The 16590-nt window shown below is 42.9% G+C and overlaps 1 protein-coding gene across 1 annotated transcript in view; it reads left to right on the plus strand.

Moving 5' to 3' along the window:
- Window positions 1-647: 647 nt before the first annotated feature.
- The window catches only part of LOC121867312 (adenylate cyclase type 3-like), a gene marked incomplete at its 5' end in the record, with an annotated part of 31834 nt that continues 15891 nt past the window's right edge, over window positions 648-16590 (plus strand). The window contains 8 exon segments of the mRNA XM_042367216.1: window positions 648-806; window positions 5326-5464; window positions 5719-5829; window positions 11838-11953; window positions 12376-12537; window positions 15132-15219; window positions 15350-15466; window positions 16162-16416. Coding sequence (XP_042223150.1) covers window positions 648-806; window positions 5326-5464; window positions 5719-5829; window positions 11838-11953; window positions 12376-12537; window positions 15132-15219; window positions 15350-15466; window positions 16162-16416 — 1147 coding nt within the window.

The following is a 16590-nucleotide window of genomic DNA, read 5'->3' on the forward strand; positions in this document are numbered from 1 at the left end:
ATTTTCATTTGTTCTCTTAGCTTTCTCGTTCTATATCTTCCCTGCAGAACGGTTTATTGTTCTCTTTAAAGCCCTTGTGAGTTGTGAGAACCTGTACCTCTATCTTTTAGCTATTCCTCTATTCCAGTTTGTTGGTGTTTCTATTTATTGTTTATTTAATATGCCTTTATTCTCTCTTTCTTCCTTCACTCTTCTCCATAATGATCACTGTTAGTTTCTTAGCTCATTATCCTCACCTGAACTTTCTAACCCCACTCCACCCCACCCTACCCCACCCCACCCCAACCCCACTCAACCCCACCCCACCCCATCCCATCCCCATCCCACCCCACCCAACCTCCATGTGTGTGTGTGTCGGTCACTTCTTTACATCTCTCATCTACATTTTTCTTCGTTGGCTCATACACTTTTATTCTCTTCACTTTGCCTCCACTCTTAGTCCATTTACATCAGTCCACTTACATTGTATTCTCCTATCCACCGACACTCTCTCACAATCATTTCATGTTCAATATGAAATCAAATCAGAGAAAGACAAAGATATATACAGCGAGCGAGTGAGAGTTGGAATGAAAGAAAGATAGAGAAAACACTAAAATTCCATATAATGTTCCCCAGGATGTACTAACAGTGTGTGTGTGTTACAGGTACGTGCGGGAGACCACGGGGTGCACGGTGGACATGCGGGTGGGGATCCACACGGGGGCGGTGCTGGCCGGGGTGTTGGGCCAGCGACAGTGGCAGTTCGACGTCTATAGTAAAGATGTCGTCCTCGCCAACAAGATGGAGAGTAGCGGCAAACCAGGGTAAGTCTGTCCCTTCCCCCTGCCACGCTGATCCCTCACGGCTTTTGCAGCTCACAGCTGGTGTCCGATCACAGCTGGCAACACCAACAGCTGGTGGCTCTCACAGCTGGCTTATACCTTGTGCTGGAGGTGGTATTACCTCACCAGGTCCTCCTGACCTTTACAGGATTACAACTGGTGATTCTCACACAAGTTCTGTAGTGCCCCAACACAGGTACTGTAGTGCCCCAACACAGGTACTGTAGTGCCCCAACACAGGTACTGTAGTGCCCCAACACAGGTACTGTAGTGCCCCACACAGTGCCCCAACACAGGTACTGTAGTGCCCCAACACAGGTACTGTAGTGCCCCAACACAGGTACTGTAGTGCCCCAACACAGGTACTGTTGTGCCCCAACACAGGTACTGTAGTGACCCAACACAGGTACTGTAGTGACCCAACACAGGTATTGTAGCGCTTTAATATCAGGTATGCCACTAATACATCCACTAATGCATTATGATATTTTTCAAGACATTAGTTGTGGTCGGGTAAGTGATATTTTTTTCATTAGTGAAGTAACGCCCCCGTAGTAATTTAATATAAACTAATACATTAACTGGATATAGAAACATAAATCTTCCTCAGAATTTCGTAATTTTTTGGTTTGTGTTGTCTCATTGTCCTGGAAACCGAAGTCGATGAGTCTGTCTTTAGTGTCATCTCTCTAATGAGCTGTGGTGGAGAACAATCTAAAACAACCACAACTCCACCATTCTTTGTTTCCGCTTCTTGCCAATTAATTATGGTATTGTCTTATTACCCCGAGGTCTGCGGCCAAGTTAATTAAAAAATATTCCATTATTTGTGTAATGAGTTGTCACGTAAAATTAAGGGTAGAGAGAGAGGCAGACAGAGATAGACAAAGCGAGATACAGACAGACAGACAGAGAAAAACTAATATAGCCCCCTTCACATTAATCAGTTAAGTATTAATATAATCATCATGGTAGACCTTGGTCCCTGGTGTAGCAACATGCAGGAGCTGGTTCAATAAATCCATTGCAGAAATTACAATGCTGGAAAAAGAAGAGAACTTAAGTTTACTCTATTAATTGATCTTTTTTATATACCTAAACTTTGCCCAAATCTGCTGGAAACACACACAAACTTTTTTCAATTTGCTGAAGAAATTATACGAAAGTTTCCATCCTTCAGAAGCTCAGTTCTTGTGGCAGGTTGCTTATGTTACCTCATGTTAGTGTCCTCATGTGTGTGTGTGTGTGTGTGTGTGTGTGTGTGTGTGTGTGTGTGTGTGTGTGTATCGTTCCTCGCTGCACCTGACGAAGGAATATAGAAATGGCAGTCGTCCGCATGTTTACTCGTGATAGCTCGAACAGATACAACTTGGAGGTAAAAGTAAAGAAACTATTGGGTCAGTGGGATTACTAATAAACAAATAATCGCCTTTACCAATTACAAGAAAAATAATCCTTAGTAACCCCTGGAATTTGCCTTGGTATTCGCGTCTGTACCTGGGCTAAGTTTATGTACAGGGAGGGAACTTTATAGTCAGTAATTACTTGTCACTGCCCCTCTTTATCACCTCACCCTCGTCATGTAATCCTAATATTATCCTGTTCTCTCTCTACACACTTTTTAACATATGATCTAATTTAACTATATTAACTTATATTAACTGCTAGGATTTGTTGTCGTGAGGAAAGATTTAATTCACCTCCTCGGTTAGTGTACAAATTTATATAATTTATTAAACGCGGCATAATTATTTCCCCTTTGTTTACTCCTCTTCACTCGGGTAATGAACGACGTAACAGAGCTTAACGATGGCACGAAATTAGCAGAGATCAAGAGGTAATTTGAAGGCGTCATCCTCCTTCTCTACCCCCCTGCACGCTTACACTATCCAGGGTACAAAGCAAATGTAACTGTGTTTATCTTACTATGTGTTAAGATATGTGTCATGTACCAGGTATGTGTCATGTATCAGGTGTGTGTGTGTGTGTCATTACTACGTGTGTGTCAAATACCAAGTGTGTTTGTCATGTACCAGGTGTGTGTCATATACTAAGTGTGTGTAATTTCCACTCCCACTGGTTGTGTAATGGAGTAAAGCTAACACACAACACAACATACGAGTCTTCTTCCACATTCTTGCCGGTGTACACGAACATCACCTCATAACGTACACGTGTGAGTGGCGGATGAGTGGTGGCAGCCCTCAGCACCCCAACGAGAGGACCGTCGCGACCTCTTCACCTTTCCAATACCCTTTTCAAGATGTGTTCAGACTCCTTCAATTATTGTGTGCTGCTCTGGTAATGGTAGAGGTGGGTGGTGGGGGGTGGTAGTGGAGGTAGTGGTGGTGATAGGGGAAGATAGTTGCGGTAGTGGAGCTTAGGCGGGGCAGATTATATCAACAATAATTATTTCATCACAAATTTCACCTTACAAGTGTCCCCCATCACCTCTGACACCCACTCCATCACGACACAGCATCTTATACAAACAGTCTCTCGTAGTAGGAAGTGATCAGTGGTGTTCCGTCCAGGCCGGGTGAGGTACACTATACTAAGCCTTCGGTGTACAAGGAGGCAGCGTCACCGAGACTCTACTTGACCATCTTCACTCCCCAACTACTGTATAATGTTAGGTACCCGTTAACAGCTGGGTGGACTGGGGGGTATAGTGGGATTGGACCAGCAACACTTAGGACAAGAAGCGAGCTCTGTATTTATTCAGGCTCTGCACCACTTTCTACCTCACACATGTCTTATGTATTGTATCGGCACATCCATTACCCATTAGTATTTCTACCTATGTATGTATCTGTCTGTCTCTCTGTCTTCATACACACACTACTACTACTTTGTTGTCACTCGGAATCGAGGATGATGATCATCCAACTATGATATAATGATATGAGTTATTCAGGTTGTCACCTTCGTTGGTGAGCTCTGAGGTGTCTAGAGAAGCCGATACGGGACCGGCAGTGTCGTTCACACATGTTGCACGTGTGGAGGGCTACATCTAGTGCGGGAGGGGCGGCGGCAGCGTCTTTCCGGCGCTGGCGCTTGTCTGCCTCGATATGCAGTCGGGCTAACTCGAAATTATTGACACCTCGTGTGGTGCTCCTCCAAGCGTTACGGTGTGAAGTAATTGTCTCCCACACACGCATACACATATATAATTATAATCGTTAAGGGTAGGTCCCTCGGCTATGTTCAACAGTTTCATGGGCGTGACAGGACTTCTTGAGAGTTACGGCTGGTGATAAATTAGCTCTAATTAATTATGTGAGAGTAATTTATCTTGAGAGTTTGAGTATTTGTCCGCGTCTCGACACCTACCAGGGAAAAAAGTTAATGGATATGTAAATTGTGGAACTGAATAGTGGTCATAAATCACGCTACCTTCCTCTGTGTGTGTGTGTGTGTGTGTGTGTGTGTGTGTGTGTGTGTGTGTGTGTCCATACTGTATATAATCAAATTAATTCAGCAGCTATGTCACGCCCACCTCCTCATTGTCCCTGATTGGTTAGTGAGTTTCGTCTTTCGACCACTCAACAGCTCTTCATTATTTAATTAATTTATCTTTTCGTTCCACATATTCTCGTTCAGTTATAATCTAAAGTAATTTACAAAAGCGAGGAGGAGAAAATTAGTACATTGAATATCTTAATACTGTAAAGGAAATATTAGAAAGAAATTTGAATTTTATAAAGTGGTGAGCGGTGTTCGGTTTAATCTGGGAGTCGAACTGGTGACCAATAATTATGACGCCTTCCCGGGCGCTGTCCTCCCCACCATTAACCAAACACGCTCATTTTCAATCACGCTCAGGGGGCGGGGCCAAGCTGCCAAATTAATTTGATTTTAGTACAGTATAGCCATCGTTTTCTCTAACCCCGAAGTACCCTATCTGTTATCGTTGTACGAACCGTTACCATCACAACACTTCGTCAATTTGGGTGAGATTGGCACCAAAAGTTTATGTGGGCCTCGTCAAATGTCATCAAACGTACCAAGTCTAATGCTAATGAGCAAACTCGTTCTTCATTTATTGTGTAGATAAACAGACAGACAGATAGGTGGCACATTGTCTCCCTCCCTGGTGTTACATCATCACCCCGCGGGAAAGATCTGGCGCGTTTTTTTTTTTATTTACCATTAATATAACTTAAAAACTTTTCCTCTATAGTTATGGTTAACACTAATGTAGTCTACATCTTTCTTAGTAATTTCATGTAACGTCCACCACTTCCTTCCTGCTCCCACCCCTGCCACATTCTCCTCACCCCCTGCCACCTTCTACCCCTACCCCCTGCCACCTCTACACCCCAACCCCGCACCTTCTACACCCTAACCCTGCCACTTTCCCACCCCCCTACCCCTACCCCTGCCACCCTTCTACACCCTACCCCTGCCACCCTCGTACCCCCACTCCTGCCTCCCACCCTGGCCCCCCTGTCTCCCTCCCGGTCCTCCTGATCCAATAATGGTGTTGTTGTGCCCACAGGCGGGTGCACATCAGCAACAAGACGCTACAGTATATCGGCATGGAGTTCGAGGTAGAGCCAGCGTACGGTGAGCGACGGGAGGACGCGCTAAGGGCAGCTGGACTCAAGACCTACTTCATCTCCAAGGTCCTGCGCCCGGTGAGTGATAAGTCCTGCACCTACTGAATGGCGTCCTGTACCCACTAAGGGGGGGTCGTGTGAAAGTGGGGAACTGGGGTCTTGCGCGGGTGTTGTAAGGGGAGGGACAATAAGCGATGAGAGGTGAGAGTTGTGTTTCTGGTGAGGGGGAGTTTTGCACTTATTGAGTGGGATGAAGAATAAAGATATGTTTCCCCAAAAGTAAGAATTAAAAAATAAAAGCCACTAACACCTTACGCCTCCTCCACCACCAGTACAAGCCACGGCCGTCGCTGCAGATGATGAGGAACGGGACGAAGAGTTCGTCGTCGCAGCCGTCGCGGGAAATGCCCTCAGAGAACACCATGGCTTCCAGAGACTCCACCGTGAGTAGTCATTTACCTTAACTCTCTCTCTCTCTAATCTTAACTATTACTATTTTTTCAGATTTATAATATATGGAAAAAATATGATTTAGAGTTTAGAGGAAAAAATTTTTAACAATGCGAAGAAAATGTCACCATAGTTAACATTACCACCATCATCATCATCTCATATTATTATCATCATTACCTCTTATCATCATTACCTTTCATCATCATCATCACCATCATCATCCTTATGTCTCATCATCACCAACCCTTTCACGTATCATCACTGCCTATACTGACACCACTACCACCTTCAATATCATCACATCAACACTCCCATCATCTCTGACACCACCACGATTATTATTACCATCACACTACCACTACCACCATCTCTAACACCACCATTACCATCACACCATTACCATCATACCCCACTACCATCTCTGACACCACCATCATACCACTACCATCCCTGACATCACCATCACATCACCACCACCATCACATCACCACCACCATCACATCACCACCACCATCACATCACCACCACCATCACCATCACCATCACCATCTGTCTCTCAACCAAACCAAAACTTATCAGGACCTTCTTGATAACATAACAGTGAAGAAAAATTAACGACGCATCGATCACAACATCTAATATGAGGTTCAGTTTATAAGACAATAACAACAACATACTTACGAGGACACCACATGGAACCCAGCCATGTAGACTCAACATATCAGATAGATCAGACGTGTTTCAGTAGCTCTGTAAGTTGTTTTGTGTTGTTTTTGTAATAGTGCAATGAGTTAAATGAAGTAATTTACATGTTACGGTGATTCAGTCGTCACAACACAGAAGGGTAGTTAAAATAATGCAATAAGGAAGTAAGAGTTACATACTGATGGTTCTTTTATATACACAAGACTAAGTACCTAACCTAACCTAATCTAACTTTAATGGTGTATCATTTTAATGGTGTATAAGGTGCATGGCGGCATCTCAGGTATTTAATTGTGACACCTGACAGGTTGGTTTCCCCGTGTGGCGTATGATAGATGAATCCGTCTTACCTCACTGTCTCCCCTCACCCCTTCCCCGACCCTCCCCACACTACCCCCTGGACCCTGACCGCGGGACCTGAAACATCCCACATTCAACTAATTCCCTTAACAACAGATGTCAGAACGTATTTATTACTTTAGTTACGACACAGAGATAAAGGTCAAAATGGCGTTAATATTGCAGTAACACTACAGTTGCTTATATTCTGTGGTGAGGAAGGCAAGGAAGGAGGGGGAATGTGGTGAGGGAGGTAAGGAAGGAGGGGGAAAGTGGTGAGGGAGGTAAGGGGGGAAGGAGAATGTGGTGAGGGAGGTAAGGGGGGAAGGAGAATGTGGTGAGGGAGGTAAGGGGGGAAGGAGAATGTGGTGAGGGAGGTAAGGGGGGAAGGGGAAAGTGGTGAGGAAGGCAGGGATGGGGGGTAGTGAAGGTTCAAGTCACTTTAGTAAAAATGTTTGGTCGTGTTTAAAATGGATACGATCGTTTATAAGTAATATAATAGAATCTTCTGGATTTACCTGTTCCGGCGACACCTCCAAGATGACGATACCGCCGGGTTGGTGATGATGACCAGTACTGAGTGAGGTGATGATAGTGGTGATGATGACAGACTCTCGCGACAACACCCCCACGAATTTCCTACACAAGACAAGATTTCAGAGTTTGGTAGGATTTATACTGTATACTGTACATCGAACGAGTAGTGGCGCTGTTACTGTAAATTAATATAGTCACCGCTGGAGACTGTCTCATTATCATCGTTTTCTTTAACCCCCGAATAATCCTATGTTACAATTGTTCGAACCGTTATCATGACAACACTGGTCAATTTTAGAGCGGTTTTTACTCAAAATTTGTTACATTTGTTATCAACCCTATCAAGTATGACTCACATCCGCAAACCCGTTCTTGATTTATTTTGAGCGAGAGACAGACAAATAGGACCGAAAATAAATACTCAGTCTTTGAGTTGTGTGCAGAGTAATTAATAATTGAAGAGTAAGGCGAGACATAGGAACAGTGAGAGTGGGGAGGGAACGTCGGGTGAATGAAATATGAGGCGGAGAAATTGACTAACGCTGATATGGAGTTCACACACACACACACACACACACACACACACACACACACACACACACACACACACACTAAAATAAGGTTTGAAATATGAAGGTAAAAAGAATAAAGACAGGAGAGAAGATTATAGGAAACTAGATGATGATATAAGCTCAGGCACTTCCCGTCGCCAGCACATTTCTGCCATCAGGAGGGTGAGTCACTGCCACTTTTCCTGCCTCTCACAACGGGGAGTCCCGCTAATGGCATATTTCTCAAGCCATTCTAATGACCATGTGAGGTTATATGTGTTGAGAGAACGGCTGGCTTCCTGTTTGTGTGATCATAATGTTAACTTTCTGATGACTGTATATTATTAAGTGACCTCCATCTCCACCACCATTATCACTACCACTATCACCACTATTACCACTATGACTATCACCACCACCACTATCACTACCACCACCACCACTGTCACTACCACCAATACCAACGCCAGCTCCATCAATATCACCACTACCACTATTACCATCATCACTACCACTATCACCAAGCTAACGAAAAAAATAAGCTCGTCATATTTCCATTCAATATCCTACTTTAGAGAGACATTTCGTATTTTTACCAAAGACCTGCCCATTTAACCGTGTTGACCTACAGCGAAAAATATATGACACTTATAGCCCACAATTTATTATTTACAGTTCAATTCCAGTCCCGTTTATGTATTCAGGTTTGGCATTATGGATAAAATTATTGTATATGACTGTACGATAGCGACCTTGACTCAGAGAAACCAACATTACCTAACCTAACCTAACCTAACAGCTATAGTTGCTTCACACTATATTTTTGCTTTACACTATATTTTTGCTTGACACTATATTTTTGCCTTACACTATGTTTTTGCTTCACACTATATTTTTGCTTCACACTATATTTTTGCTTCACACTATATTTTTGCTTCGCCCTATATTGTTGCTTTACACTATATTTTTGCTTCACACTATATTTTTGCTTCACACTATATAGTTTCTTCACACTATAATTACAGGTCAAATACTTACTTCACTAGTTTCATATGATTTAAATTTATATTGAGAATAATACATTACAACTAAAAAATAATGAAATAAAATAGTATTAACTTTGGATTTTACAATGACAATAAACATGGCGCTATCCTGTGAAGACTAATGGCCGTATTCTCAAGATAGCAGGAAGAATTATCCCTTCTTTCTTTACGATTAAAGATGCACTCGGGGCTATGTAATAAAAAGACCCCAACTAGCCAAACATTCCTCTTGTCTCAGTGTTCTTGGTATTCTGCGACATGTGATAGAACTCCTCATTACTGAATAATAATGAGACTAATTGACGTTTTATAATAGGTAACATAAAGAAATTTTTATTCATTATATTTTCTAAAGACAGACGCCTGTGTTTGTCTGGGTGAGGTTGAGGTAACTATCATACTTTATATACTTGTTAACATTATATACGGTCATATTTAAGGCTACACAAACAGTTTTTATAAGAGAACATAATATTCTACTATAGTTGGAAATTCAGAAATATATCCCATCTAATTATAACAGACACTAGTAGACAGTATATCGTAATAGTTGTATTTATAAGTTCATTGTTATAGAGGGGTTGTATGTGTGCCGTGACTTGTCTGGCGTGTAATTGCATTAATGACACACGGTCCTAAGTCCTTACAATGTCCCCGATAAATCCAGTAATTTAAAGTCTCGAATCTGAATTCCGTATGAAGGTTTTACTGTAGGTATACTGTGGGGTGAACTGGGATATATTTCTCATGGGGTGTGAACTCGATATTAAACTCTCGAGGATTTTCTGGCCTTACATCAATTTTAATATGCCCGCTTTTCTCCTCCCTGGATCCTGGGAAAACTTCTACAGTAATGCTCTTTAGTTCTATTTAGAGCAACCACAAGATCAACACTGGATGCATCGCTTGTTCTTTACATTGTGGGGGAGATGGTGATGTTCCCTGAATTCACGACACAATAATCTGCCGTCTAGTTTAACGTACAGTGTCCTCCGGTGTGAGACCTCTCAATAGTCCTGTTGTGTTTCCGTCACCCTGTTGTCTGTCCGTCACCCTGTTGTCTGTCCGTCACCCTGTTGTCTGTCCGTCACCCTGTTGTGTGTCCGTCACCCTGTTGTGTTTCCGTTACCTGTTGCTTGTCCGTCACCCTGTTGTTTTCTGTCTGTCGTCACCCTGTTGTGTTCACCCTGTTGTCTGTCCGTCACCCTGTTGTCTGTCCGTCACCCTGTTGTCTGTCCGTCACCCTGTTGTGTGTCCGTCACCCTGTTGTGTTTCCGTTACTCTGTTGCTTGTCCGTCACCCTGTTGTTTTCCCCTCACCTTACTGTCTGTCTGTAGATCACCCTGCTAAGCGTCACACTATGACCGTCACGCTTTAAACTGCGGGTAAAGGTAATTAAACCATGCAGGCGCGCTCGTTGGCTGGGCCATCATCTAGTGAGTGCACTAATGGACACAGGGAGGTCTTCAAAGGCGGGGGTGGTCTCGCCCACTTTAACCTCAGGGTGAAGTACCGGGCAGAGGACCCACGTTCACAACCCCTAATGTGCTGAACCCCACTGTGAACGTCTGCCTCGGCCCTACCACACCATCACCTGCGACACACTGTGAGGGGCCTACCACACCACCACCACTTACGACACACTGTGTGGGCCCTACTATGCCACCACTTGCAACACACTGTGTGGGGGCAACTACACCACCTGCTACACTGTGTGGGGGCTTACCGCCACCTGTGACACATTGTGCGGAAGTCTAGCACACCACCATCTGTGCCACAATGACACTCGACTCACCTCCTCGTAGGCAACACCCTCTACAGCAGAATGTATAAAGTAGTTCTCAAAGACTCTGAATGTTTGTTCTTTGTTATCTATTTCTTAATTATCGGTTTCTAAATCTCACATTCCGGGGCAAATATTTGTACTCCAGGTACTACACCACTAGATCATTTACAACAGCATTTCTTCTTGTAGAATTATGTGACTGTTTCTCTAATTCGTGTTGTTCTATTCCTTATTGCCTTTCGTGTTGTTGATCCATTTTGCGTTGTTGTTCCATTTGTGTTGTTGTTGAATGTATGATTTAATTCTGTTATATATACAGTATATTATAATGCAAAGATTCATTTTTAAGTATGAATAAACATTTCATTCATTAATTCATACACTGCCACATAGTAATAAAATCAGCCGAATTATTAGTCAACATATGGATTATGGTCTTGGTATTGATTATAGGCCTAACAATAGTAATGATTTTGTCCTCAACTACAGGAAGAGGTCAAGTGTTAACTAAGTTTCGTATGCACTTCTCTTGTTTTGCTACAATCGGTTCATCTTTCCAATTTTTTCCTTGGCGTTGTATATTTGTGTGTGTGTGTGTGTGTGTGTGTGTGTGTGTGTGTGTGTGTGTGTGTGTGTGTGTGTGTGTGCCCTGGAGTATTTAACGTGACCGCATTAACCAATCACTTAGAGAGAGAATAAAAAACAAATCACAAGGTTTTTAATGTTATTCAATTGTTCCATCGATTCAACCCACTTTTCCACTTTCTGCTTATAATTTTTTTCAGTGTTATTCGAACTTAAATTTCCCGACGCTTCTCTTCATTTAAGACTAACCGATCAGTTGTCCACTTATGTTTCACGACTGACTCTAAGAAGGCACTCAATGTGTTCCTCTCCGCCCTTAACTGATGTGTGGTGTTATTGAATTATACTTGTAAAGATTGTATATACCCGGTACTACTTCTACACCCATTGCAATCTCAACCACACACAGCCTCTCCCACCCTCTATGATGAGTGTCGCTCCCCTTACAGACACTGTCGACGGCAGATGAAGCGAGAATCCTGAAGGCGTTGCAGGAGGGCGGCCGTCCAGACTCCTCCTTTAAGTCCAAGCTCAAGAAGGAGTTGGTCAACCGCGACGGACGCAAGTAAGTCGCATCTTAAGTCCGAATTAGTCCCCACAGTGAAATTATTCAGTGTAACAGACCCACGTGAGGACTCAAGAACAACCTCCACAGTTAATTCCCACAATAACAAACCCCACAGTAGGTTCTCTTAATAACAGCCGCCACAATTAACCCCACAATAACACCCCACAGTATTAGAACCCTATAACAGCCCCCGCAATATCAATGCCCGCAATAACAACCCCACAGTAACAACCCCCCCAACCCCCCCACATTACCCTCAGGAATAACAGTCCCCTAAGGTACCCCACAAATACCCCCACAGGAACACGACTCTTAATACCAGCCCCCTACACTAATTACCACCAATAACAGACCCACAATAATAGCCCCCAGAGTTAGTGTTCGCTCTCAGAGACTCATCATTGTTGTGCGTCTTACAGGGACCTGCTGAGCCAGACCAACTGCCTGACGCTGAGCTTTAGGGACGGCAAGACAGAACACGCCTACCGTCACCACCGCGAGACCTTCAGCGGCGCCGCCACCACCGCCGTCCCTCTTGTCCTCTTCCTCGTCGCCTTCGCCAGGTTCATCCTCATGCCCAGGTGAGCGAGTGGGGAAGGGGGAGAGGGGGTTGGCTGAGGGATGAGAAGAAATGGAAGAGGTTGATAAAGAGGTGGCGACAGAGACAGTGGTGGAGGGGATTGACTACTGTATAGAGGAGGTGGGACCGAAGTAGTAGGAAGTGGAAGAGGGGTTGATAAGGAGGAAGAGAGAGGCAGAAAAAATAAGGAACAGGGCTACAAAGAGAGGGAGAGATGTGGAAGGGGATGACAGAGGGAGAGAGATACATTTGAAGGTCAAGGATGGAACACGTAGGGAGAAGAAGAGCGTCAGGGATGTTGAGGGAGGTGAGACAAGGGGACGGCAGACGAGGCTGTCATCTGCGGGTGTAGATGTAGAAAAGTGTGCAATAAAGTGAACAAATATCGAAGTGTCTAGAAATGATGGAAATTTAATAAATATTATGTATGTTTATTTGTAAATATCTAAGACTTTATACAAATTATCACTGTGTGGGGGATAAAACATGAAGCAGTTGTCACAATAACATCTGTTGCTGGACGTTCACTTTAATTATTCGTGCACTGAAGATGTCAGAAAATGTAAGACAACAACTCAAGAATTTCGTTGTACTCTGTACAAAAATGTCGGAAAAGCTTTTCCATTTCCATATTTTCTAGTCTGACAGCCTCTGTCGGGCGGCTCTAATTAATGTGCGAACAATTTCAAGTAGCCTTATTTAGGACAGAACATTACAGTACTTCCTTACTATCTAACCCATATCTTCCCGGCGCAGTTATCTTCATAAAAATGGTGGAATTCATGTAAAAGTTGCTCTGAAGGGGCAGGAGGTTTTTAGTTAACCGTATTACCTGAACAGTACACCCATCTTGATTTCAGTCAATAGTCCATTCTAGATTCATTCCCAGCAGACGTGTCTCTCCAAGTCCTGCCTACTAATAACAAACTAGTTGTCGACCCCGACTTGGTAGCGCTTTAAAGGTGATCAGTGGGGCTTATCACAGGTCTTGGTAATATTAAGGTATAACATTTCCTTGTTAAAAAAAACCGTAAGATTTATTTACATGTACCCAGTTCTTCAGCGTGTTAGCAATATGGCATGTGACCGCTGTTGGACTGATCAGGAGGTACTACAAGTCTTCTTCTTTTCTTTTTTGTGATTCAGAAAAGCCAAAGGTCACTCCTGGCAATTGAAACAACCCAACCTGTGTATGATATCCCGATACTGTTAACCAGCGAGAGTGTATTCATTTATGTATGATTATCGTGGCTAAGGGATCATACGTAAACCATTCTGGGAATCTACTTCAGCATACCGTGCACTATACTTACTCTCTTATACATTATACACACTCTATTATACATTATACATCCTACTATACATTATACACACTACTATACATTATACACTATACACAGCCTACAGTGTTGCCAACTCAGGGTGTCGTCAATTACCAGGTTTAAGACATAATGTGTGTGAGATAATTTACGCTTATGACCAAACCCCGAGTAAGTGGGTGTGGCTCCTCTCTCTATATATACTGTACCACTTTAAGCTGAGGATAAAGATTGAGAGGTGTAGAGATAGGAAGAGATAGATAGATAGATAGATAGATGAATAAAGAGAGAGAGAGAGGGAGAGAGACTATTGGTACTAAAGGAGTTTAATTTCTCTATCCTTACAAGGTTTCATATTATAAACTTAAGAGTGATGAGGAAATCCGCTGAGTTGAGCCGTGAGGGGATGATGATGATGATGATGATGATGATGATGATGAGACAAACACACACACACACAATTCGCCTCTTTCATCATTATAGATTCTTAATTAAGCGTTTTCATTTTCCCTGAGTCGTGTTATTTCAGGTACTTCAGGACTTCCTTAAGTATCTTGTTTCCTTGGTGTGGAATGGAGATTGGAAGGCACTGTGTTAATCCAGCAGTCCTTCTATGCTTGAAGTGTGTCCTTGGTGTTAAAGGGAAATGCCACAGGAGAATTGTTATAGGCACCTCTCCCTGATTAGGTTAACTCTGAATCCTTGCTGTGGTCGACAGTATTTCCAACTTGTGTCAGGAGATTAAATAATTTCCGGAAATAAATTCAGTCGGATTTAGTTGACCGATATCCTTTTCATGAAACCTTGGGGGAATTATGGAACGACGGCCTACCTTTTTCCAGTGGTCAGCTGGAAATGTGGTACTGGCGACCTTGCGAACATATATTCTTTCATCCCCTTGAGGTTATGTGGTTTTATAACACTATAACAGCTGGGAATTAGTTGTCATATGTCGTAGCCATATTATGGAACCTGTACAAACAATTAATTAATGCCATCGGACTCTCCCTTTGCTTCTCCCCCGTAGCTGCTGGTTTAATGGATTAGGTTGTTGAAAGTGGGTGTTGGGTTAGTCCCGTTTTCTATACCATAAGTTGCTCTCAGTAGCCACACGTAAAAGTTGGCTATTATATAGTCTGCCCTGATGTAAACATGACTGCTCAGAGAATAAATTTATGCTGAACTTTTTCACAACTAGTGTCAACATACAGACAGTTATCCACCTCTTGACATGACGGGTTATATTTACACTAATTTCTTCTGTGACTGGTTTCAGTGCTGGTGGGGGCGTGGTGGTGTTCCTAGTGGGCGTGGTCCTGCTCACTACCATGGCCTCGGTGTCTGCGGCTCGCTCCTTCCCTATAGTAAGTGACTGTGTGTATGTCTCTTGATGCTTCACCCAAAGATGTGGGGTTTTTTTTTAACGTTTAATGTGTTTATAATTACAGTGTGTGTGTGCTTGAGAGCCATAACAAGGTGTATGTATCATTACAGCGTGTGTGTGAGGTACTGGTGATGGCCAGTGACAAGGTTCACACGGTGGTAGTGCTGCGTGTCGTCTGGTTCACCACGCTGGTCATCCTCGCCGCTGCCGCCAATACGGTGGACATGGTGAGCTCCTCTCTTCTCTATCTTTTCTAATGACCAGACAAATTCCCGTCGGACAACACTCCACTGGTTAAAATCCCATTAGTTGAGTAATTAATTAAGAGTAAATCCCACCTGACCAAGTTTATCTAAATCTTAATACCTTGCTAGGCTTAATTTTAACCCATAAACCTTCAACCTTCTTTATTTGTCTACTTTACTATAACTTAATCCTCACTTGTTTTAGTGATTTTTTTATCATTTAATCCTTGTATAGATATCCATTAACACACAACTTTACCGACAGTGAGTGCTGGAGCTTCCTCCCAGACTGATTTAAATGCAAACTTTTCTCGTCAGAGGTGGTGGGAAGTTCTCCCCGTTTCCTCTATCACCTCATTAAGACTCTTGTCTGTGGCCGCTTCACCTTCTCGGACTCCTGATTATTATTATCCTTTAAGTTGTTTTTCTTTGTTTTAACTTACATGAATACTGTGTATACTGTTCCTGTTCTAAAATAATATTCACTTACTCTTTAGGTAAATGTAATTCAATACTTGATATGACAATGAAATAATTTATAGCATTAAGTGCATTACTATAAACGCCATAAGGAAAAGGATAAATGCTGAACACAACAATAATAATAGATTGAAATAGTGTATTACTTCTCTTGTGTTCTGTTAAGTCGTCTCTAACATCCCTTCCGCTCACTACAGTACCTGTGCGACAAACCATTCTCGAGCTTCGTTGCTGACAACACTTCCCAGCTCACCACCGCCACACACAACGACTCTATCATGAGCAATACCAGCAGCAGTAGCAGCCACAGCATGTACCAGGCACTGAGGGTGATCCTTGCGCAGGAGAACACCACCACAGCCACAGATGATGAGGCGTTCATATGTCTTCACCCGGCTTATTACTCCTACTTCACTCTGCTCATCCTGTTGGCTGCCTCATTACTGGCTCAGGTTGGCAACACATGGGATGTCAAGAGTGACGGAGGACCGATGAAATTTCATTTTTACTTTGCAATATTAACGGAAGATCCACATAATTGCAATACAAATCAGTCATGTGAATATTTGAGTAAAGTCTTTTTTAATATTTGCATCACTTAACATTGTTTTGATTATGTGTGGTGA

The sequence above is a fragment of the Homarus americanus genome, unplaced genomic scaffold (assembly GCF_018991925.1).
Source record: "Homarus americanus isolate GMGI-L3 unplaced genomic scaffold, GMGI_Hamer_2.0 scaffold6317, whole genome shotgun sequence".
Lineage (NCBI taxonomy): Eukaryota > Metazoa > Arthropoda > Malacostraca > Decapoda > Nephropidae > Homarus > Homarus americanus.